This window comes from Martes martes, assembly GCF_963455335.1.
Source record: "Martes martes genome assembly, chromosome: 8".
Classification (NCBI taxonomy): Eukaryota; Metazoa; Chordata; class Mammalia; order Carnivora; family Mustelidae; genus Martes; species Martes martes.
Window position 1 is genome coordinate 131,202,467 of NC_137895.1, and position 24,474 is coordinate 131,226,940.

General features: G+C 38.2%; 1 protein-coding gene across 6 annotated transcripts in view; it reads right to left on the bottom strand.

The window, feature by feature from the left end:
* The window catches only part of LOC308347275 (ankyrin repeat domain-containing protein 26-like), a 135,925-nt gene that overhangs the window by 56,625 nt on the left and 54,826 nt on the right, over window positions 1–24,474 (bottom strand). For all 6 annotated transcript variants that reach the window (XM_080810521.1, XM_080810520.1, XM_080810523.1 and 3 more), the window contains exons 4-10: window positions 19,755–19,869; window positions 19,424–19,597; window positions 16,761–16,867; window positions 15,158–15,295; window positions 13,007–13,074; window positions 4,441–4,523; window positions 1,889–2,037 (exon numbers count right to left, since the gene is read on the bottom strand). In XM_080810521.1, coding sequence (XP_080666647.1) covers window positions 1,889–2,037; window positions 4,441–4,523; window positions 13,007–13,074; window positions 15,158–15,295; window positions 16,761–16,867; window positions 19,424–19,597; window positions 19,755–19,869 — 834 coding nt within the window. The remainder of the gene's footprint in view (window positions 1–1,888; window positions 2,038–4,440; window positions 4,524–13,006; window positions 13,075–15,157; window positions 15,296–16,760; window positions 16,868–19,423; window positions 19,598–19,754; window positions 19,870–24,474) is intronic.

Here is a 24,474-nt window from a genome sequence, read left to right on the forward strand (position 1 = left end):
ACTTCTCCAAAGAAGACATACAAATGGCTAACGGACACATGAAAAAATGTTCATCATCATTAGCCATCGGGAAATTCAAATCAAAACTACATTGAGATACCAACTTACACCAGTTAGAATGCCCAAAATTAACAGGACAGGAAACAACAAATGTTGGAGAGAATGTGAGAAAGAGGAAACCTGTTACACTGTTGGGAATGCAAGTTGGTGCAGCTGCTTTGGAAAATAGTGTGGAGGTTCCTCAAAAAGTTAAAAACAGGGCGCCTGGGTGGCTCAGTGGGTTGGTCCTCTGCCTTCGGCTCAGGTCATGATCTCAGGGTCCTGGGATCAAGTCCTGCATCGGGCTCCCTGCTCGGCAGGGAGCCTGCTTCCTCCTCTCTCTCTCTGCCTGCCTCTCTGCCTACTTGGGATCTCTCTCTGTCAAATAAATAAATAAAAATCTAAATATATATATATAATATATATATAATATATATAATGTAAATATATATATACATATATACACACACACATATATGTGTATATATATATATATATATATATATATATATATATAAAAACAGAGCTACCCTAAGACCCAGCAATTGCATTACTGGGTATTTACCCCAAAGATACAGATGTAGTGAAAAGAAGGGCCATATGCATCCCAATGTTCATAGCAGCAATGTCTACAATAGCCAAACTGTGGAAGGAGCAGAGGTAACCTTCAACAGATGAATGGATAAAGAAGATACGGTCCATATATACAATGGAATATTCCTCAGCCATCAAAAAGGATGAATACCAACATCTGCATCAACGTGATGGAACTGAAGGAGATTATGCTGAGGGAAATAAGTCAAGCAGAGAAAGACAATTACGACATGGTTTCACTTATTTGTGGAACATAAGGAATAGCATGGAGGAATTAGAAGGAAGGGAAAAATGAAGGGGGGAAAATAAGAGGGGGAGATGAACCATGAGACACTATGGACTCTGGGAATCAAACTGAGGGTTTTAAAGGGGAATGGGGTGGGGGAGTTGAGTGAGCCCAATGATGGGTATTAAGTAGGGCATGTATTGCATGGAGCACTGGGTGTTATACACAAACAACGAATCACAGAACACTACATCAAAAACTAATGATGTACTGTATGGTGACTACCATAGCGTAATTAAAAAAAAAAGAAAAAGAAAAAGAAATGCTGGGGTAGAAAAATAAATAAGTAAATAAAAGTATTCTAAAATTTGCATAAAACATGACATCAAACCAAAAACTTTAAATATACTTTGTTAAACAATCAGTACCTTGTAGACCTAAACTCATTTTTTCAAACAGTCGCGTACTACATTGTTTTACAGGGGTGAAAGTTTACTTCCCTATTGACAGATACTTAGACTATCTCCAACTTTTTATATGAAAATAATGCTATAATAAATATCCTTAACATATGTCATATTTTATATATATATATAAATGTATAATAAATGTCCTTAGAATGTGTGTGTGTGTGTGTGTGTGTGTGTTTACACAAGTCATGTTTTCCTATAGGATCTAGTCCTAGCAATGAAGTTCTTGGGATAAGAGGTCAGAATATATAAAATTTTTGAAACACACTGCTAAATCACCCTTCGGAAGGGCTTTACCAATTTTATTTAACAACAGTGTATAAGAATGCCCTTTTCTTCACATTTGCTAACTTTGGTTGTTAATTTTTTAATAAAATATGTATCACTATGATAGCAAAAAATGGTATCTCATTATTTAAATTTTTCTGATTAGCACCCAAGATGAAATAGCCTTACTAAAAAACATAAAATTTGTTAATCATGAATGTTAGCTCCAACTAGAATTTGTTTTATAGGAAAATAATAATTACCTACTATTTAAGCATTGCTATAGGCTTACCCATCAGATTCTTCATTTTCCATAATAGGACATAGGTTGTTATCAGTTTTTCCACTCCCTCTTTGATGCATTAGTCCAGCAGCAGCAGAAGCATATACGCTTTCTAATACTGCCATTTCATCATTTTGGTGCTTCTCCGTTTCTTCAATCTTTAATGGAAGTTTGATAAGAAGGATAATCGTTACTAGTTTATTCATTAAAATGAACTTTTTTCATTAATTATACATGTTTAAAGATTTTATTTATTTATTTATTCATCAGAGAGAGAGAGCGCACAAGCAGGAGGAGGTGCCAGCAATGGGAGAAGCAGGCTCCCTCCTGAGCAGGGAGCCCAATGCAGGACCCCATCCCAGGACCCTGGGATCATGACCCAAGCCAAAGGCAGGCTCCTAACCAACTGAGCCACCCAGGCATCCCAGAACTTTTTTCATTAATTATATCATTTGACTCTTAGTTTGTCCTAATTTTAATTGATAAAAATATTTTGTGCTTATCATTACAAGTAACTGCAATTTTTATAAATTCTGCTTCATTTCTGTGTCAATAAAAAGAGAGGAATTGGGACACGTGGATACCTTGTTGGCTAAGTATCTGCCTTGGGCTCAGGTCATGATCCCAGAGTCCTGGGACAGAGTTCAGGCCTGCTGCTTCTGCCAGGACTTCCCCCTGCTTGTGTGCACATGCTGTCTCTCTCTCTCTCTCTCTCTCTCTCTCTCTGACAAGTAAATAAAATCTTTAAAATAACTAGTTTGGTTTATACTTTTTGCCATTTGCATGTCAAACTCCTGGTCTTCTTTCCCTTCAAACGTAACCCCTGGGTTCCTTACTTTTTTATTTTCTATGTCACTATCAAAACTGTCATTTTTGTTAAAAATATGCTCAAAGTCTGATTTGTTATCATTTTCAGAGTCTGATTTATTTTCACTTAAGGAAAGATCAGAAGATGACTGGCAACTATGATCTGAGGATGAATGAGAAAGAACGACATTTTCAAGTCTAGACTCTTTCTGTTCAAAGATGCAAATGCATCTTTTTTCTCACAATCAAGTCTATCATTTGTCAAATTAGAAGGTATTTCCATTAAGTTTGCTCCTTCTTTAAAGTGACCATGTAGTGAATCTTCCTTAGGATAAGCAGTAATTTTTTTTTTTCCACAAATTTCACCAAACTTCTGCTTTAACTCTCTGGTGATGAGTTTTAACTTATTTTTCCACTCTAATTTGTCTTGTTTGGTCCACATGTCCTCACACTTTTGAACAGAGGGATGTTCTGAATATAAAAATCTATCATCCTCTCTATCACATTCCTTATTCATTCCTGGTTCTTGAGCCATTTTTGACAGATATAAAAGTTAAATTGCTGTGTTTCATTTTCAGATGTCCTTTCTGTTGGCATACATGTTTGTAAAATAACTTTATCCTTAAGTAATCAAGTATGGACAAAGAAAAAATTAGAAAATAATTAAAATTTAACTGTTAAATGTCTTAATCTATGTTAAGCTGCTCCCAAGTCACTGGATTGTAACTAAGAAGCGAAAATAACTTGCCCTAGCCTGAGACAGAAGAAAAACACAAATCCATAAACTTAACTTTGTCAGTTTTTTTAAACTAAACAATTCATTACATGTCACATCTACCAAAAAATGAATTAGATGATTTTCAATGTTATAAACTTAAAACCATTTTATCTTACCATACCTTAAACAGTGACCCCAATAGTGCATTTGAGAATTTTTTTAAAGATTAATAACTAGAGAATAGACAAACTTATTATTAGGAGCCAAAATCAATAAACATCAATCAGAAAGAAAAATAAATTCCTAAATTTTAATTCAAATTATATACTATGATAGTGTTATACATCACTATAAATTATCTGCCTGTATCCAGCTATTGTAACGTCCACTGAGAGTGGATAAGAAAAATGCGAATAATATTTACAGATTCCCTATATGGAAATGAAATAACTGAAAACGTTCCTGTTTATTACCCAAATACAAAGGTCCCATCCTGGAAGGTTTGATTCTACAATAGGCAATTGTGTTCATTTTATGATCCTACTCTCTGAAGTCAACTACACAGAGATCACAAGACAAAATAAATCTTTAATCTTGGCATTAGTGACTGACAATACAGAACTGCACGTTTTGAACCACTGAGAACTGCACATTAAGAACCACTCCTTCTACATGAATCTAAGTCAATAGTCATAATTGTTATACTGCACTTAATTTCAACTGCTTAAACATATGGTTCAGTATTTGATGTCAACTTTTTAGCATGTAAAAACTTACAAAAATGGAAGAAGCAAACAATATTCAGGAATTTTTTTGGTCCAATTCCAAGGATGAAGTTTAACTACAAGCTACTATAAATTCTAACAATATTTTAAATATGGTAACTTGTAAAATTTTACAAAAACTAAATACTAAATTATAATCGATCAACTTCAATACATTTTGTTCAGAAGATAATTTCATTTGAGCTACGTTACATTCTTAAAGCAGGAAAAACAATATAAAATTGGAAATTTAAGTTTAAATTTGTATATACCTGCAGGTGTTTATTTTCACTTTCATTAAGACTTTCTTCCTCTTTTTCTGTTGTCATTTCTAAGTCTAGTTCTGCTGAAAAATCTATATATTTTATTAAAATAGACAAATTAGACTGGTTAGATAAAAGCTATAACCTTCATAAAAATAGAAAACAACATCTTATCAATTAAGAGTTTAAATTAAACTTAATCTTTAGCTGGATATTTACTTTAAGAAATACTTTTCATTATCAAAAACTTCAACAAACCATTTGGGAAATACTAAATGTCACTAGGTTAAAGGCATACAAACATCTCAAAGAATCATTCACAAATTCACCCACCTAACACCAATGAACAAAACAATCAGAAACAAATTTTTAAAATGCAGCAGAAAGATATAAAATCACAACAGACTATTCTTTACCTTGTTACAGTACCTCTTAAACGTCACCCTAAGCTTCAACTACAACATTATTCATGGTTTCCAAAATTACTAGTATTTTTTATGCCTTTATCAGTGTACAACCTTCCTATGGGTGTATTTCCCTGATGAATGTAAACATTCCTAAAATGTTTTCCTCTACTTCTTGACAAATTTCTTCACATCTTCTAGGACACAGACTGCTACACAAAGTCATCCTTGATTAAGGCTACCCTTCCCTAGATAAATAGATCTCTTTCTTTGGGGCTACGTTAGTACCATAGAGATTTTTCTAGTGCATCTTCACCACCCGAACTGTAAGTTACTTCTTTATGTGTACATATTCCTTTTGTTACTAGACTGTATGGGACAATCTCTCTCTTTCTCTTTTTTTAAGAGAGAGACGGGGGGAAGGAGAAGAGGGAGAGAGAATTTTGACCAGGCTCCACGCCCAGCACTGAACCCCACTTGGGGCTTGACCTGAGCCAAAATCAAGAGTTGGACACTCAACCGACTGAGCCCCCCAGGGGCCCTGTATGGGACAATCTCTTAAATCATCTCTGTGTAAACAGTCTTTATTCTACTCAGTAATTATTTACTGAGTTCCCAGTAAGTGCTAGGCACCCAGGTTTAAAGCAGCATGTAGATAAAAGGTGTCAGGAATGGTTTTTGTAGAGATAATGCCTGAACTGAGACAGCAACACTGAGGTCAGCCAGAGTCAAAGGGGTTAGAGGGCGCAGTAAGACAAGGGAGAGAAACACACAACAGGGTAAATATCTGTCTAAAATACAGGAATCAAAGAGGAAGACATCAAAAGCAGTTCAGATGCCAGAGAAAAGGGCAGACAGTAGAAAGGGTTAGAGAGCTTAGCAGAACTCAAAATTATGAAAGCCTTATATGTAATTTTAAGATACCTGGACACAAACATATTTTCAACAATGGTTCACAGTCATATTTGCATTCGAGACACATCACTCTAAATGCTGTGGAGAGGGATGAATCTGAGGGGCATTGTAATAAAAGATGGGAGATGAATGAGAAGGCACTGATGCAAAATAAAGATGAAGCACACCTGAACCGACAGAATGGTTCTAGAAATATTGAGGATATAAAATTATCAGGGCCAGTACAGAATAAATCTATATTAAATGAGTAAATACACAATCTTGGGTCCCTAGCAACCAATTTTGCTCGTTACTTTATAAAAGGCATCAAGTGGGAATTATTCTACATGAACTGTTTTAAGTTGAATGTATTTATTTTATAATTTTTCTGTTCCATATCTTCCTATGTTACAGAAGCCTGTGGGTGCTTTGTTTTAAAAGTCCTGCTTCTTGGATCTACCAAGCTCATGAGGAAGTAACAGGAACAAGTCACTTGTATAGGTAAGTAACTTTGAATTTATTGTCTGCGTTCACTACTCTAGGAGATAATTGAAAATCTTTTGAAACTATAGTGTTAATTCTACAAGTAAAGAAAGAACATAAAACTACAGGGGTGAAAAAAATACTGTACAATTTATTAGTACCGACCTGATCATATGACTGATGAAAGGCCCTTAGTTAACTGGTACATTAAGTAGAGCACACATTAGATATGGTTAATCAGTAGACTGAGTATATCAGGAGAATGTTATTTTTAAACGGTGTAGTACTCCTTAAAACCAATATTCCACCTATTCATCAAAATTAATGAAGGGGGGCACCTGGGTGGCTCAGTCAGTTAAGCGGCTGCTTTCAGCTCAGGTCATGACTGGATCCTGGGATGGAGTCCTCCATCGGGCTCCCAGGTCAGTGGGGAGTCTGCTTCTCCCTCTGCCCCTCCTCCCACTTTTTCTCTCAATCTCTCTCAAATAAATAAAATCTTCAAATAATAATAATAATAATAATAATAATAATAATAAGGGGCATCTGGGTGGCTCAGTGAAGTAAGTGTCTGGCTGTTGATTTCATCTCAGGTCATGATCTCAGGGTCGTGAGATCCAGCCCCACTTCAGACCCCGTGCTAAGCGTGAAGCCTGCTGCTTGGGGTTCTCTCCCTCCCTCTCATTCTGCCTTACCTCCCTCCCTCCCCACTTTCTTGCTCTCTAAAAAAATAAAATAAAAATAATAAAACAAGAACATAGACTATGCATACATAGTTGAGAAGATGATACTATATACTAAATTCTCAATGATTCCCATTAATGCTGGGAAAGACAACTCTAAAATAAAGTCATAGAGAATATAGGAAATATTTTAATATTTGGTTTGGGAAGCTGCATTTTCTAGTTACATTGAATATAATTGGACCAATACTTGTGAATTTAAAGCTATAAAAATAAAGTTAAGAAACTTTGTTTTCAATAAGCAATCTTTAGACATCAACCTAGTATCCTTAGCTGGGCACAAACTTCTAAATATAATACTGCCACCCACTCTCAAGTGAATGCTAAAAACAGCCTAAAAGAAATTACAATCTCCAAAATCTTTTTAAAAAAAGATTCTACGGGGGATATGGATATTGGGGAGGGTATGTGCTATGATGACTGCTGTGAAATGTGTAAACGTAGCGATTCACAGACCTGTACCTCCTAGGGATAAAAATACATTATAAGTTTATTAAAATTTTAAAAAAATTCTATTTATTAAAATAAAAAATATGTATTTCAGAATTAGTGTCACACTTACTGATAATAAAAATTTTAATATTTAGGGAACCAATCCTGTATTTCTATAGTTTCCAAAAGTAGTTTGATTTGGTAGATCATGTCAGTCTTTCAAGGGTTTTTGGAAACAGCTATCGTATCAAAAAATTACCTATCTTAAAAAAAAAAGAAAGCCATAGCTTCCGTATCTCACTTGAGTAATGAAGACCGACGTAACCTGTATCTTTGATGTCCAAAAGCCCTGAGGAGGATGGATATGTGGTTCGAGTGCAAATACCCTCGAGCCATCTAAAGTGAATTCTCTGGAGTTTCCTTCTCAACTCCAAGACTTCTCAGCTAACGTGCCTTTCCCTTTTCCCTTGTTCCCTTCGCTATGCCCCTTCAAAAAGTAATTTCTGGGAGCACCCGGATGGAACGGCGGATTGAGCATCTGGCTCTTGATTTCGACTCAGGTCACGAGGACAGAGTCTTCAGACGGAACCCTGCATGGAGGCTCCAGGCACAGAAGTGAGCCTGTTTGAGGAACCTCTCCCTCTGCCTTTGCCCCTCCCCCTGATCATTCTCTGTCTCTCTCAATCTTGCTCCCTGAAACAAATAAAGAAAAAAAGAAATCCTAAAAAAAGACCTATTTGTGGATCTATAGTCTTGATTGTTTTGCGTTTACACCCTTTTTATTAGGGATTATCTCCACCACTTCTTTCCTTTTTAGTTAGCACTAGTATCTTACATCTATAACCTCTCTTTCTGCATCTCCTTTCTCCCGTCTAGCCGAAAACATGCTTACAAACAAAAAGAAAATAATGTTTTCCTTGATCCTGTGGTGTCTTGAAGTATCCAGTGGCCTTTCCAGGTGTCTCTACGTGGAAGTCTCCACCCTGGCAATGGAGCACATGACCAACGGACCATTGACATTTGCATCACCTGACAGGTCAGAATGGAGGATCCCAGACCTGCTGCCCACAATGTTCATTATTTTTGAAAGATTGTATTTATCTCTTTGACAGAGAGAGATCACAAGTAGGCAGAGAGGCAGGCAGAGAGAGAGGGGGAAGCAGGCTCCCTGCGGAGCAGAGAGCCGGATGCGCGGCTCAATCCCAGGATCCTGAGGTCATGACCCGAGCCCAAGGCAGAGGCTTAACCCACTGAGCCACCCACGCGCCCCTCACAATGTGCACTTCTTTTTTTTAAAGATTTCTTTCCTTCTTTCTTTCTTTCTTTCTTTAACAGAGAGATCACAAGTAGGCAGAGAGGAAGGCAGAGAGAGAGGGGGAAGCAGGCTCCCTGCTGAGCAGAGAGCCCAATGCGGGGCTCGATCCCAGGACCCTGGGATTATGACCTGAGCTGAAGGCAGATACTTAACCCACTGAGCCACCCAGGCACCCCTTTTTTTAAAGATTTTTTTATTTGACAGGGAGAGACACAGTGAGAGAGGGAACACAAGCAGAAGGAGTGGAAGAGGGAGAAGCAGGCTTCCCATGGAGCAGGGAGCCCAATGCGGGGCTTTATCCCAGGACCCTGGGATCATGACGTGAGCTGAAGGCAGCCACTAAATGGCTGAGCCACCCAGGCATCCCCCTCTCTCCCCTTTCTACATTTAATAATCATGAAACTGTATTAACTATATCTCTTTTCTATCTCTGCTTTATATTTCCCCTGCCACTGCCCTACACAAACATGAGCTCTTAACTGATGACTTCCAGAAGGAAAAAAAAGCCACCAACTAATATTGTTATTTCTTAAATGAATAAAATTTTTTTAAGCAAAACAAAAGAGAAAGGGGGCACCTGGGTGACTCAGTCAGTTAAGCATCTGCCTTCACCTCAAGTCATGGTCTCAGAGTCCTGGGATTAAGCCCCGTATCAGGCTCCCTGCTCAATGGGGAGTCTCCTTCTCCCTCTCCCTCTGCCCTTCGGCCCCACTTGTGCTCTCTCGCAAATAAATAAAATCTTATAAAAAGTCTTAAATTAAAAAAATGAGAAAGACATAAGGCCTAGAAAAAGAACAACATTGTAAATTGATTAGTTGGGCCTCCTGACTTTTTCAGTATAGAGGAGTGAACATTTCATAATGGACTGATACTAGACTAAGGAAATAGAAGGGTCCTTTATCTTCCAGTCTCTTTACATGGTTTTTTCCCAATCTATCCTCCACATGAGGGGTGACCAAACTATGGCCACAGGCCAAGTCGGACCAGTCACATGTGACTGTGCTCCCATAAAACTTTATTTACAGGACCAGATGGTTGGTTTTTGCTATTCACCTACGTATTGCTATGGCTGCTTTCACACTATAATGGTAGTTGTAGTTGAGAAACCACAGGGCCTAAAATATTCACTATCTGGCCCTTTAGAGAAAAAGCTTGGTGATCCCTATTTTGTGCCACAACCAGAAGGCCCTAATTCAAATCTAATCTTGTTACCCTTCTGCTTCACATTCTCCAGTGAATCCCTGCATCAAGTACTGCTGGCTCCCTCCCCAATAACCATGCCAGAGTCTTCATTCTTGCTGGAGAACCACAACTTTATTTGGATATTTATTGTCCCAAAGACGAAGAAGGTGGCCTTACCCCAGCTTCAAAAGGAGAAATGATTATTCTAAGCTAATCACAGTACCTGATTTACCAGCGGCTGGTTTAGGAACAAGCACGTGATATAACCTAGCTTATAAGATGTTACAGTAAATTTACTGCAAGCTTCTGAGTTTTCTTCCTATTTAAAGAAACATATAGGGGTGGCTGGGTGGCTCGGTTGTTAAGCCTCAGCCTTCAGCTTGGGTCATGATTCGAGGGTCCTGGGATCCAGCCCCACGTCAGGCTCCCTGCTCAGCAAGAGGCCTGCTTCTCCCTCTGCCGCTTCCCCCTGCTTGTATTCCCTCTCTGTCTGTCTTCTGTGTCAAATAAATAAATAAAATCTTTAAAAAAAAAAAAAGGAACATATAAAGAAAAACAGTCCTTCCAGTCATTGAATATTGTCATGTGAGAATATGCCTCGAACTGTTGCTAATTAGCCAATCAGGAAAGGAAATATAAAATACCGCCAACCTCAAAGCTAAAAAGAGACAACTGGAATCCTGGTGACATCACTGAACCATCAAAACTATTCTGGTTCCTCCTGTTTTAGTCACTGTTTTGTTTGGTTTGCTTTCTTTAGATTTATTGATTTGAGAGAGAGTGCACGCATGCAAGAGAGAGTACACGAACGGGAGGAATGGCAGAGGAGGAGAATCGTCAAGCAGACTCCATGCTGAGCACGGAGCCCAGTGGGATGTGGGGCTTGATCTCATGACCCATGAGACTGTGACCTGAGCTAAAACTAAGAGTCAATGCATAACTGACTAAGCCACCCAGGTGGCCCCGTTTTAGTCACTATTATAAGTCACCTGTTATTCGCAGCTAAAAGCATTCGACCTGATAAATTTGCCAAAGTCTACAACCTAAGAGCTACACCTTTCCATGGTACTGAAAAACTTTCATTAGCTTGCCTTAGCTAAGTATTCACTCATTCCAACCATTCCCATAGCACACTTTTTGTACCAGCAAAATTGAACTGCTCGTAAGTGCTCCCAAGTTCACTCGTACATCTGAGCATCTGCACTGCTGTTCCCTGTGCAAAACATGTCATCTTGATGGACGTTTCTCCTGCCAAACATGGTTCTTCTGCCTCTTTACCTGGCAAACTTAATACTCGGTCTGCATACTTACCTTAAATTCTACCCACTCTTCTAAAACTCTAACTTGTCACTATCGGCTTACATATTAAGTACCAATAAAAACATAACAATGATAATTATAAGCACTAGGGGACTCTGGCACATAGTAAGCACGGAATAAAGTAGAGTAAATAATAAAAATAGAGTAGTAAAAACAGAGTAAATAATAAGAATGACAATGATAATAACAAACTCCCGGAGGGAAGGGATTGTGTTTTTTGAATGTTTGTATTCTATGTCAGAGTAACACTTAGTGGCTAAAAGACACTTGATAGTTATTTGCTAAGTGAACAAATGAAAATGAGTAAATTGCAAAACCAAACCAACCTACAGATTTTCTTTGATAAAAGTCTACTAAGTTAAAGGTTCCTTCATACATGTCAGATTGTACAATGCACTAGGTGCCACATCTAGGGAGCAGTGGTAGCATTTTTGTTATTGTGAACCATTTTTCTGCTTTTGTTATAATCTGTTGAGCCTCAGAGTTGCCCCATTTGAATTTTTATTATGATAATCTTTTTACTAATGGCAACAGAGTGTCGTGTTCTAACAAAATTACAGTATCATGACAATTATGCAACGAACAGAAGAAAACATTGTTCTAATAAAGTCAACATATCTCATTCTCTTTAACTAATGAGAAATGAAGTTGTTAATGATATCTTATTGATACAACAATATATAAAACCACCTATGATTCTCAAGGCATTTCTTTTCTGATTTCTGTACCACGGACAGTCACCTTTAAAGAAAAAAAAAACAGTCTCACTGGTATTGCTGCATACTAGCTAAGTTTTCCAGTTCTTATTGCTTGCCATTTGTTTATGGTACCAGGAAGGTATTATAGAGTTCCCAGTTTTGAGGATAGCTCCTTTTTTAATGAGACAAATCAATATGTAATAATACTTACTAAATGTAATCCACTTGTAAAAACTAAAAGATCCATTTTCATAACAAGTTCAAGTTGTTTTAATATGCTTATAAAGGAAACATAAAACATACTAACTTAAAAATCTCTCTCTTATTTACACAAAGATATAAGGGATTTTAGGGGTCATGACTAAAATAATGAATTTCTTTTCAGACAATAATGTCTCATATGTTAAATTACCTACAATTAACTTCCTTTTTCGTTGTTGTTCACACTGAGGTACCTTTTTTTTTTTTAATTATGTTCAGTTAGCCAGCACATACTACATCGTAAGTTTCTGATGTAGTGTTCAATGATTAATTAGCTGCATATAACACCCAGTGCTCATCACGACACGTGCCCTCCTTAATACTCATCACCCGGTTCCCCCATTCCCCCACTCCATCCTTCCATAACCCTCAGTTTGTTTCCTGGAGTCCGGTCTCTCTCATGGATTTGTTCCTATTGTTCATGACAGTATTTAAAGTCTTAAATAATTCTGAATACTAGACTATTAAGAAAGAAATTAAGAAAGAAAAAAAAAATAGAGGCCCCTGGGTGGCTCAGTTGGGTAAGCATCTGCCTTCAGCTCAGGTCAAGATCCCTGGACCCTGGGACTGAGTCCAACATTGGGCTCCCTGCTCAGTGGGAAACCTGCTTCTCCCTGTCCCTCTGCCTGTGCTCTCTCTCTCTCTCTCTGTCAAATAAATAAATAAAATCGAGAGAGAGAGAGAGAGAGAGAAAGAGAAAGAAAGGAAGAAAGCAAGAAAGTGAGCTTATGCAATTTACACATTGGGGTTTTTTTTTTCCCCCCACTGCTCTTTCATAATCAAAACTTCCTTACTCTGCCTTCATCTATGTGACCACCAAAAGTACTTCACTCTGAAAAGTCTTACCTGGATTGTTATTTGGCGAAAAATTTTTAAATCTTTCTTCTCTATGTTGGGCAATTATTTGGCGATTGCTACATATAAAAAGGGGTGATAAACAATGTTACTATTTTAATACTGATATGAAAAACATTTACCAAATATATCAATTCATAAGAGTATTTCGAATAATATCAGAGCTAATATCAAACCTTAAATTACCCCATATACTTCAAAGGAAGGTGAACCAGTCATAAAGTAGTAACTTAGCAATTAGTAGTATTAGCTTGCCATAACGGAACGTGTCTTGAACTCAGTGGTCCTAACTCTGTAACCACAGCTATTTGCTCTTGGACGAGCCACTTCTCTCTGGCTCCAAGTCTTCCTCTATAAAACAGGCATCTTACTGCCTTATTTCACAAGGTTGTTAAGAGGATTTCATGAAATATTAGACCCAAAACATGGCCTCTCGGGAAAGGGGACACCCACCACTCTGGGAAGGGCTGTATGAGACCTTTCATCAGCCCATAAGAAAAGGCGCTCCTCAGGATTTAAAGCAGGCTTGAGATATAGGCCTAGAAACAAAGGAGAAAGGAAAGTCCAGGCTCTTCCTGTAGCATTACTTGAACCTCTCTAACAGCTTAGAAGGGTCCCAACTGCCATCTGCTAGCAGGATAGAAAAGCAAAATCCTCAAGCGGTACTTCATTATGAAGGTCTGCGCTAACATATGGGCTTCATGTAAGGCTTTTGAGTGCGAAGGGAAGGGTGTGTGTGGCTAAATCCAGGGGGCCCAGCGGCCAGAACAGGGTGCTGGTGCCGTGGAATAGCAGCTGAGCATACAAGCATATGTCGCAAACTAAAAAATGTTGTAACTTTGAAGTCTCATCGTGGGTCACCACGAAGACTGAGGAATGCGGATCAGCAAGGGCATCCTGGGAGCAAAGGTCAATCATAACCATAACCAAACTGCAGAAAAATACCATTGCCTTCTAGAGGACAGGTCTGCACAAAAAGTTATTTGCAGGGGTGCCTGGGTGGCTCAGTCATTTAAGCATCTGCCTTCAGCTCAGTCATGATCTTGGGGTCCTAGAATTGAGCCCCATGTCTGGCTCCCTGCTCTAACCCCTTCCCCTGCTCATGCTCTCACTCTCGCTCTCAAAAAATAAAATCTTTAGTTTTCTTTCTTTTTTTAAAGATATTTATTTATTTATTTGAGTGAGAGAATGAGAGAGGGAGGGAGAAAACATGAGAGCGGGGAGGGTCAGAGGGAGAAGCAGACTCCCTACTGAGCAGGGAGCCAGTTGGGGGACTCGATCCTGGGACTCCAGGATCATGACCTGAGCCAAAGACAGTCGCTTAACAGAGTCACCAAGGTACTACACACAGCAATGTTGCAGCAACAGAATCAAAGGAAACAAGGGAATGACAAGAATGTCCTTTTTTCCCTCCAAATGACTTGCGAAAGAGGATGGTCTCTTTGGTCTTAGGGAACTCCTTAGGTTCCTGGAAAATTCAAGGGGGAAAGTATAAGAGATAACCCTCAAGGGAAAGTATAGGGTTTTCTACTAAACTGAAAATCTCAAGACCCAAGTAACTAGTTAGGAAAAAAAAAAAAAAAAAAGATGTTGGATGTTGGGGCACCTAGGTGGCTCACTTGGCATTTGGTTAAGCATCTGCATTCAGCTCAGGTCACAGTCTTGGGGGACTGGGGTTGAGCCCCACATCAGGCTCCCTGCTCAGCAGGGAATCTGCTTCTTCCTCTGTCTCTACCCTGTCCCTCTCTGAAATAAATAAATAAAATCTACAAAGAAAGGAAGAGAGGAAGAGAGGAAGAGAGGGAGGGAGGGATGGAGGCAGGAAGGAAAAAAAAAAACACACAAATGTAATGTTCTTTGTACGCCATGCATAAGAGTTATCCTTGGAATGAAACAGATACAGTTAAGATCCCTAAAGACAAAGGTCTCAATAGTCCTGAGATAAAGAATCCTGCACCCATTGTTATTGCTAACTGGTCTAGCCTTTGTCTTGGTTTCTGGCAAATGATGGGGGCTAACTCACTGCCATCCCAACATTGCCCAAATCAAACTACGAACTCTCAACCACTACATAAGAACTAAGAGTTAAACTATTTTAAACTTCAGTTTAGTGATAACTAACATTTTAATGTACACACTTACACATAAAATCCACAAAAATCAGCATAGTCTTCTGCCATCCATCCACATTCATCTTGAGAAGAGGTATTAACACCTTGCTGAAGAAGAAGCCTGACTACATCTGGAGATTTAAGAGTTGCAGCAAGCATGAGGGCTGTTCTAAAATAACAGAGACATAACTTCACCCTTAGGAACTCAGAGTTATCTAAACAGCAAATTTCATATACTTTACCAGATTAATATCTTGCCTGTCGGTCCAGAATTGACCATTAACACGTTCAAGTGTTTATCTTTGTAAATTACCTCCATGGCTAAAATTAAAGGACAAAAAAGAAGCCTCTTGTCCCCCCTGGGTATGAGAGTAGAAGTTGCTAATTTAAAGTCACTTGATGAACAAGAAACTATGCTAAATTCTTTTAAAAAAGAATTCCCCATTTCTTCCTTAAGCTGATTCAGTGTACCTCCATGCCTTCTAGAGGACAGGTCTGTATAAAAAGTAATTTGCAGGGGTGCCTGGGTGGCTCAGTCATTTAAGCGTCTGCCTTCAGCTCAGTCATGAACTTAGGGTCCTGGAACTGAGCCCCACATATGGCTCCCTGCTCTAACCCCTTCCCCTGCTCATGCTCTCTCTCTCTCAAAAAATAATAAAATCTTTAAAAATAAAAAAATAAAAAAAAACAAAAAAGCTATTTGCAGGCTTAAAATAACAGTATTCACACTAACAGTAACAAGAGTCATAGTTGCAGTTAATGATACTAAGATAAGCATGTGTTAGGCACTAAATTAAATACTATATATGTAAGATATTATTTACACACAACAACGCTTGAAGGATATATTATCCTCCTTTTCATATGAGAGAATGTATCTGGTGATGATAAGTAATGTTTCCAAAGTCACATACCCAGCAAGTAGGAAAGGAATTAAACCTAGTCTTGTGTCTATCTAAAGTCCATCTCTTTTCTCTTTATCACCAACCTATGATTTGTCCTCACTAAAAGAAAAATCTATTCAATTAAAGTTATCTTTCATCCTTCTACCCTTACCAACGAAAACAAAACAAAACAAAACAAAAAATATACTGAACACGAAAAAGGATGATAAGCCCACACTATCTGGTAATACTAATTAATAATCACTTAGGGATCATCTAACATCAGTATTCTTAAAAAAAAAAAAAGGCAATTTAAAGCAAGGAGTCATTCAAAAGATAAAACAACTCCTATTTATGTTTAATATGCATCTTTTAAAGAAAATATATATGAAGTAGAAGTTTCCAAAAAATACTATAAAAGGGTAAGAAGTTCAGTATTGTGTCATAAAATAAAAGGAGTCCACACTTTATAATAAAACTAATATGAAACCCATTTAGCTAACATAAAATCATATGGCAGAAAAAAAAAGATTGCAAATCACATCAGTTAATGATATGAAGGAATATAAATTCTGCCGTATACTGTTCTTCATATTGCCCCATCAGAATAACTGCTTTCTGCCTAACTGATGACATGTCGACATTTTTCACTATATAATTATAAATTAATCCTCTTCTTATTAAGTTAGTCTGACTTAACTGTTACCATCCTAGAACAATATAAGGTTTAAAAAAAGACAACTACTGTACCTTTTCGACTTATCAACCACATGTACATCTGCTTTTTTTCCAATTAACAATTCCACCATTTGGTGTTTGTTTTCATTTACAGCAAGTAAAAAAGGTGTGAGTTCCAACTGTAAAAGTGTAAAAACAATTTATCATTTACAATTTATAATTTACAAAGTTACATATTTCCATACTGAATTTTAAAACCTATAAAGGATCCTCTAAACTTAAACACATATATAAGTACTCTAACCCCCCCATCCTCCCCATCCCCCCATCCTCCCCACCCCCCGACCCTCCCTCACCCCCCTGCTTTCACCAGCTGCTCCTTCTCTTTACAACAGCCCGCCTCAGGGGGTCTGGGTGGCTCAGTCTGAGCTTCTGCCTTCAGCTCAGGTCATGAGCCCAGTGCCCTGGGATGCAGCCCCATGTCAGGCTCCCTGCTCCGTGGGGAGTCAGCTTCTCCTTCTCCCTCTGCCCCACACCTCTGCTCATGCTCTCTCTCCCACTCTCACTCTCTCAACTTAATAAATATTTTTGAAAAAAATAAAACAAATTAAGTTAAAGAGCCCTCTTCCACCTCTTCAACAGATTAACTGTAGTCATTCTCCAAATCTTACTTCAAACATTGGCTGGTTCCAAGAATCTCGGCTTCTATCACAGCATTTAGCACTGTATACTCCAATTATTTTATTGCACCCCATCGAAACCAAGAGCTTTCTGAGGGAAGGGACTATTTTTTATCTCTATATCTCCAAACTCTAAGACATAGCTGTAAAAGTTTAAAGTATTTTTACTGAGTTAACAGCCTAAATGATTATCTCTGGAGTAGTGTTTCTCAAATTATATCCCAAAGAACACACACTTTGCTGGAAGGTGAGGATTGTGCCTCAATAGAAAGAGTCAATGATCCTCTATGTTTGAGAAATATTACAGAACTGCACTATATCTCTCGCACAAAAGAAATCGGTTTAAATTTGCTTATCCCCATTTGACAATACTTTTCATGGCAAACATTAACATTTGAGAAATTAGAGTTTCAGGGATACAGTGTCGAGAGCTTTCCAATAAAGGTGAAGGTTTTCTCCAGGTTATACCAACATGCTTGATTCTCTTCTATCAATGGTATCAGGATCCCAGATGTCAACATAAAGCACTCTTGCTCCAAATGGGTCACTGAGGAGATGCACTCTGAATTAAAAGAGCAGCTCTGGGGCATCTGGGTGGATCGGCCAGTTAAGCGTCTGCCTTCGGCTCAGGCCGTGCTCTCGGGGTCCTGGGATCCAGCCCTGCATCAGGCTCCCCTACTTTTCCCTCTCCCTCTGCCCTTCCTCCCTACTCATGTGTGTTGTCTCTCACGCTCTCTCTCAAATACATAAAATCTTTTTTTTTTTTTAAACTTCATTAAAGTGAAATCTTAAAACTTCGAATAACTGACTTGACAGTTTACAGCACTGTTAGCCAGAGCCGGCCTCTTTCAAAACTTGAAGAAAACCAACACTTGGGTCAACTAAATCTTAGTAACTATAAGCAATTGTAGATAATTGCTGCATTTAAGAATGAAAATGTATCAAAGATTAGTGTTAATATCAACTGAATCATAGAGACATAGATCACTTCTCTATCTCTATAACAAGATCATGGTCTTAGAGCAGAATAAAGCATATTCCATGTAAAATTACTCAGAAGTGCTCCTTGGGTTAGAAGCCGAGGCATAAAAATTCTTGCTATGTGAAGAACATGCTTCTCTTCTTACAAGTCTGTATATGTGCTTTCTTCCTGCTTTCTTTCTTTACAGTTCCTACAAAAATGTATTTCCAAAAAGTACGCTCAAGAAAAAAAAATTAAAAAATAAAAATAAAGGGAAATCTTAGACAATTAAGTTATTTCAAAATATTTTCATTCAGGGAATGCTCGAGCTTCTACATATGAAAAATTGACCCTATTTATGTCAACCAACAGTGCTTCCTTAAGGGCAGTGGTAGGAGGTGACGCACGTCAAAGAAATAACAAGTGGAATAGTGAGCACGGTCCTCCACTACTCCCCATGCACAGCTATACCCCCCCGAGGACCTACACAATGCTGAGCAGGAACTACTCTGTGAAATGGGAGACCCCATTGCGGTACATGGCAGGCAGAGTGGCTATGAGCGCAAGTAGACGCCCCTGTAGGATGTCATGACCCGATCCCCCTGCTCTCATCTTCAGAACCTTGGGGCCTGGAGTGGCCAGGGCCTGCAACCTGCTGCTTTCTCCTCCCACTTGCACTCACTCAAGTTACCCCACTGGGTCATGGTCTCCCACCCATTCCCAGCAGCACCCATTTCCTAAGCCCCTGCACAGCACTCAGCCTCCATCATCACCTCACTCCCCTCCAGGCCCTCAATCCTTTGTGGGCTCTGAGCCCACCATCCACTCCCAAGCACTAATGGGAAGATTCTCCTTCTGGGGTGGAAGAGTGGCTGGGAAACAGAACTCTGCCCTTTCTGTGCGCATCGTCGATCTCTAGTTCTCCCTGCCCTGGCTTTGGAGTTGTTTCCGTGGTGATAGGACTTGATATATCGAATTCAGTATTTATTATTTATTACATATATAAATAAATACGTAAATAAATGTTTTGTCGCTAAAAAAATTTACATGTATGTTTTAAAATTTCAAATACTTTATCAATGAAGTTGACGTACCTTGTTTCTTGCTTCAATATTTGCATGGTATAAAATCAGCTTCTCTACTATTGACATGTTGTCACCAGCAACAGCATAGTGGAGGGCAGTATTGCCAAAGTTATCTGTAAGGTGTGGATTAGCACCGTGTTCTAAGAGAATAGTTACACATGTCTCTTCCTGGTATTGTATAGCCTGTCAGTAGTATCCCAAGAAACAGAGTGTAAGTTCTGGGAATTTAAAGCAAGCATGCCACAGTTTTCACCAATTAGTTACATTTAAATGCAATAAAGTTTCATTCTACGTAATTCAATCAAACCCATCTCAGGCAGACACAGCTGTTATCACACACCTTCATTAGAGGAGTCCTACATTCTTTATCACAGAGATTAAGCTGGCATTTCCTCTGTACAAGAAGAGTCACCATGTCGGCATGGCCAATGGTACAGGCCAGATGGAGAGGAGTCCTAGGAAAGTGAAAGAACGTTTTAGGAAATTATAGTGCACTACTTCAAAACATGCAGTTAATTCATGTAATTGTAAACGTTAAATAGCATCTTATTCCTTTGACTCAAAAACAAAGATTTAGTTTTCTTTTGACGAAAGTACAATATGTATTAGTGATTAGTCACCATGCTAGTAAAAGAGCGGGCTATCTGACTAGGTAGAGCGTGACCTCAGGATTCAGCTCAACCTGGGTTTAAATCCTACTTAACTCTGTCACTTAATAGTTATTACTCAGCCTTATCCTCAATTTCCTCCTCAACAAAATGGACATGAAAATAGTTATCTCGTGTCCCCTGCCCTGCTCAGTTTGAAGGTCATGTAACTCTTGATCTCAAGGGTCATGCATTCAAGCCCCGTGTTGGCTATAGAGATTACTAAAAACTAATAAAAATAAAATAAAGAATAGTTATCTCACAAGACCTCGTCACCATGCTTAAATGAGGATCTATGCAAAGTTTGTTACATATTATTATTATAACTATTACTATTGCTACTACTGTACAAAGACAACTCTCCTATTAGGTAAAGTGATACAATTATGCCTACTTCTCAGATATGTTTTAAATATTCACAGGAATACTATATATCAATGATTCTAGGAGGCTCATTTTGTCACCTTTTAGTATCTCTGACATTGGGATGCAATTTATAATTCAAAATGTCTTACAACTATAATTGGCAGAATTTTTTAAGATTTCTTATTGGTATATAAAATGGTGGGGCATCACACAATCAATGTGCCTTACGTTAACTGAAATAATGGTATATACATACAACAGTTCTACTGCAGTTCTAGTCACATGGTTGGCATTTAAATACATTTTAGTTCTTGAAAGCATTATGGGAAAAGAGGGCTAAAATAATGAAGAATTCTTTTTAAGTAATTCTGATTTTCAAGAAATTTAAGCCAAAGGAAGCTCAGGATTCAAATAGACAGGACCAGTTTTATTTTTATAGATTATGTATTTTATATATTTTTATATATTAAATAATAAATATTTTATATATCTTATACATAAATATATCATATATTTATATATGATAGATTTTATATACATTATATTAAATAAAAATGAAATTATTTTCTTCATTTTATTAGATATTTAGATTTATAGATCATATGAAAATCAAGAATTACCAATAATCAATATTAGTATTCAATACTATTATAAAAAATAAATAACAGATATTTCTCCACCACTTACGAATGATTCACCTTTTCCTACTAATATGAAATGTCACCATATTTGGGTGTTTGGCATTTTCTACTCTGCCCCATTCATTCATCTGTCCTTTCAGCTATTAGTAACCGTGTAAATTGTGGAAATTTAAGATACATTTTGATATCTGGAAGGGTAAATTTGTCTGCTTATAAAAATTTAAGTTTTTATTTTAATTCCAGTTAACATGCAGTGTTATATTACTTTCAGGTGTACACTATAGTGATTCCAAAAATTTTCTTAATGTCATCACAATGATAAAAGAGAGCAGGTGCAACCCAAAATTCTTTAAACCATGATGATTTTATTTGCTTTATGGAATGTCGATAAATACAAGAAGAGTACACATTTTCAGAAATATATCTTCCTAATCACAAACAGAACCATCTTCCCAATTCAAAATTTCTTTCGACAGCCAGTCAGTAAATAACATACATACAAAGTGGACACAGATATAAATTATATATTGGATTTTATCGAAAGAATTTGTAGCCCAGAAGTTGATCTATTATGGGAATAGATCTTTTTTTATAACATTATCGTATAAAAAGATGTCCATTAAAAATAACAGACTAACTTTTATAGAGGTAGATTAGCCGGGCTATACACAGGTGACCAGTGAGATTGCAATAGGTCTGCAACACACAGAGAAAACTGCTAGGTTACACATGAGTGGCCAACTGAATTTCAATTTACCCTAGTAGATATATGCACACCCCACTGATTGGATGTCTTCACCTGGCCTGACCCGCCCTTGTAACTGGGCTTTGCAAGTAAGTTCCTCTGGGAGGGGCAGGGTCAATCTAAGTTCACAAAATGACTCCCTCTGGCTAAGCAGGCCCTTACAGCTCTATTACCGTTTTTTCTTGTCTCTTTTATTCACGTCTTTCCCAAGCAGTAGCAACCGCTGCATTTTCAATATGTTGTTCATGACGGCAACTCTGTGGATCTCTTTGAGATCTTTCATTCGGATGTTATACACCCGCTGGGACTCGTTGAATTCTCCCTTCTTAACAACTGGGGCCCTCAAGTCATTCATCACTTCCCTGCGAAAGGTCATGGATGAACCAACCTTCCCAGTCCTGAAACCAAAAAACTTCTTCATTGCAAAGCCTAGAGGCTTCACCAACACTTCACCTTCCACTGGGCTTTTCACCGCTTCTACACACCAGCACCAGTGCTAGAGATAAGCCAAACCGACCCCACAACGGTTTGGAATCTTGGAGCACCTAACAACCGTAACCATGACGCCAAGCACAAATGCGCTTGCGCACCTCTGAAACCCGCGTGGCTGCACCTGCGCATAAAGGGCCAGCGACTAAAGGTGCCCAAAGTGCATGTGCGAGGCCCAAGCCTCTCAAATCTCAGTGCAGCGGCGCGCCGCTCTGACGGGGCAGAGCGGCGGGGCCCCCACTCGGCTCACCGCCCCGAGGCTATAAAGCTGGATAATATTATTTTAAAGACTCTGAAGACCTACAACAAACTAAGAAGGGTTTATTCATGAAGATTACTGAAGTTTGGTTAGAGCTGTGTGAGTCTGTGCTGTGCTCTCACTTCCCATGCCAGAAACTTGTCACTTAGAGAAGGGACTTGCCTGACCTGAGGCAGAGTAAGTCAAAGAGGTGGCCTCCATGCTAAGCACACAGAGTTCTCTAGCCTGAGGTTGCGATGCTGTTTAGGGGAAACAAGAGTAGCAAGGTATTTAACTGTAAGCTCTGAGAGGTCAGAGAGCCATCTGGATGGGATAAGCACTCCACATAAACTCCAGGTTTACCCGAGGCAGGCAGTAGAAACTGAAGCTGGTTCGAGCCACCCACATACCCATGGTTGCTAAGCCACGCGCATACACGCAAAGAAGCAGAAAGCTTGTTAGAAAGCAAAAACCAGGCAGCCTTGAAAATGACCCAAATGTTGCATGGACTTAGAAGCCCACACAGATCATGGTGGCTATCTCTTAACAACTAAATGTCAACTAGGCAATCATGTTATAAATAGGTGTCTCTGTCTGTTTCATAAGTAAGTATTGACAGCTTAGCAAAAATTGACCCCCAGTGGGGGGATACCTTAAAGAACTGAAGAACGATTTCCTGACCATTTAAGGGTACAACTGAACACCATTATTCTCCTACCCTCCAAAGATTTATTCCTGTTTAGTTTTTAACTTTAATCTCACATAACGTGAAATTACCACTGAAAGGGAATAATTCAATGCATTTAGTGCATTCACAAGTCACCATCTCATTCCAAGACATGTCTATCACCCAGAGAAGAAAATCCCCTGTGTATCAGTTTTTCAACCTGTGGAACTCACTGATTTCGTATTTTTCTAAGTTTTTAACAAGATACAAAGAAAGTGAATACAAATTGATGCTTTCTTTTTTTTCTGTCCATTTTTCACCCTTTTCCAATTTTAACAATAAAAGTGACAATACAAATTTTAGTTACCATTTGAATTTGTCATCTCTGCTCTCTTTGTACCATCCTAGAATAACTATAGTTGCTGGCCATGTCATACCCACACTAAGGAGCAATGGGACACAGCTCAACTGCGTCTGGCTGACAGACACTGGGCTAAAACTGCCCATAATCACAGGATTACCATTTTGCCTCATTCCAGCTCTGATATCACTTTTGTACATCACATTTTTCAAGCTGTTTTAATAATTTTCTCACTGTAGACAGAGATACATCTTGTTACATGATACAGATTTAGAACTAAGAGTAATATTTTATTTATTTACATTACTCAATTCTGGCCCACAGAAGTGAAGTGGCCATCTACCGTAATTTGGTTAACATGTAACCTCTTAAATTCATGTGCCCAAAATCCAGACACTGTATTTAATTCAAACTAAATATTTTTAAACACACTAAAGCATTATCAACACTCATATTGGCCTAATCCATGTGATTTACACTAAGGCACAAGCGATCAAAACCATCCATACTGACAATTTTATAGGTAAGTCATTCTATTTCTTTTCAAATTAAGTTCTTTTTTTAACCAAGGTATTGCTAATGACACAATAAATAACTTTTATTCACTGAACGATGAATCTTTACTGGACAATTTCAGTGTGAAAGTACTGGAGCAATGATAAAGATAATTTCAGACATATTCTGAGACCTCAAAGAATTTGGCATAAATTCACAAAAGGCTTAACCAAGAAGACAAATAACAACTCAAGAAAATCTGCTAAGTTTTACAAAATGTTAAATGACTGACTAATGTGGATGATATAACTGCACTGGGGTAAAGGAAACCCTCAGACTTTCCAGAGACTACTAAACACTGGCTGTGACCTGACACTAAATCTAGGAGACCCAAAACACCACTGTGGCCCA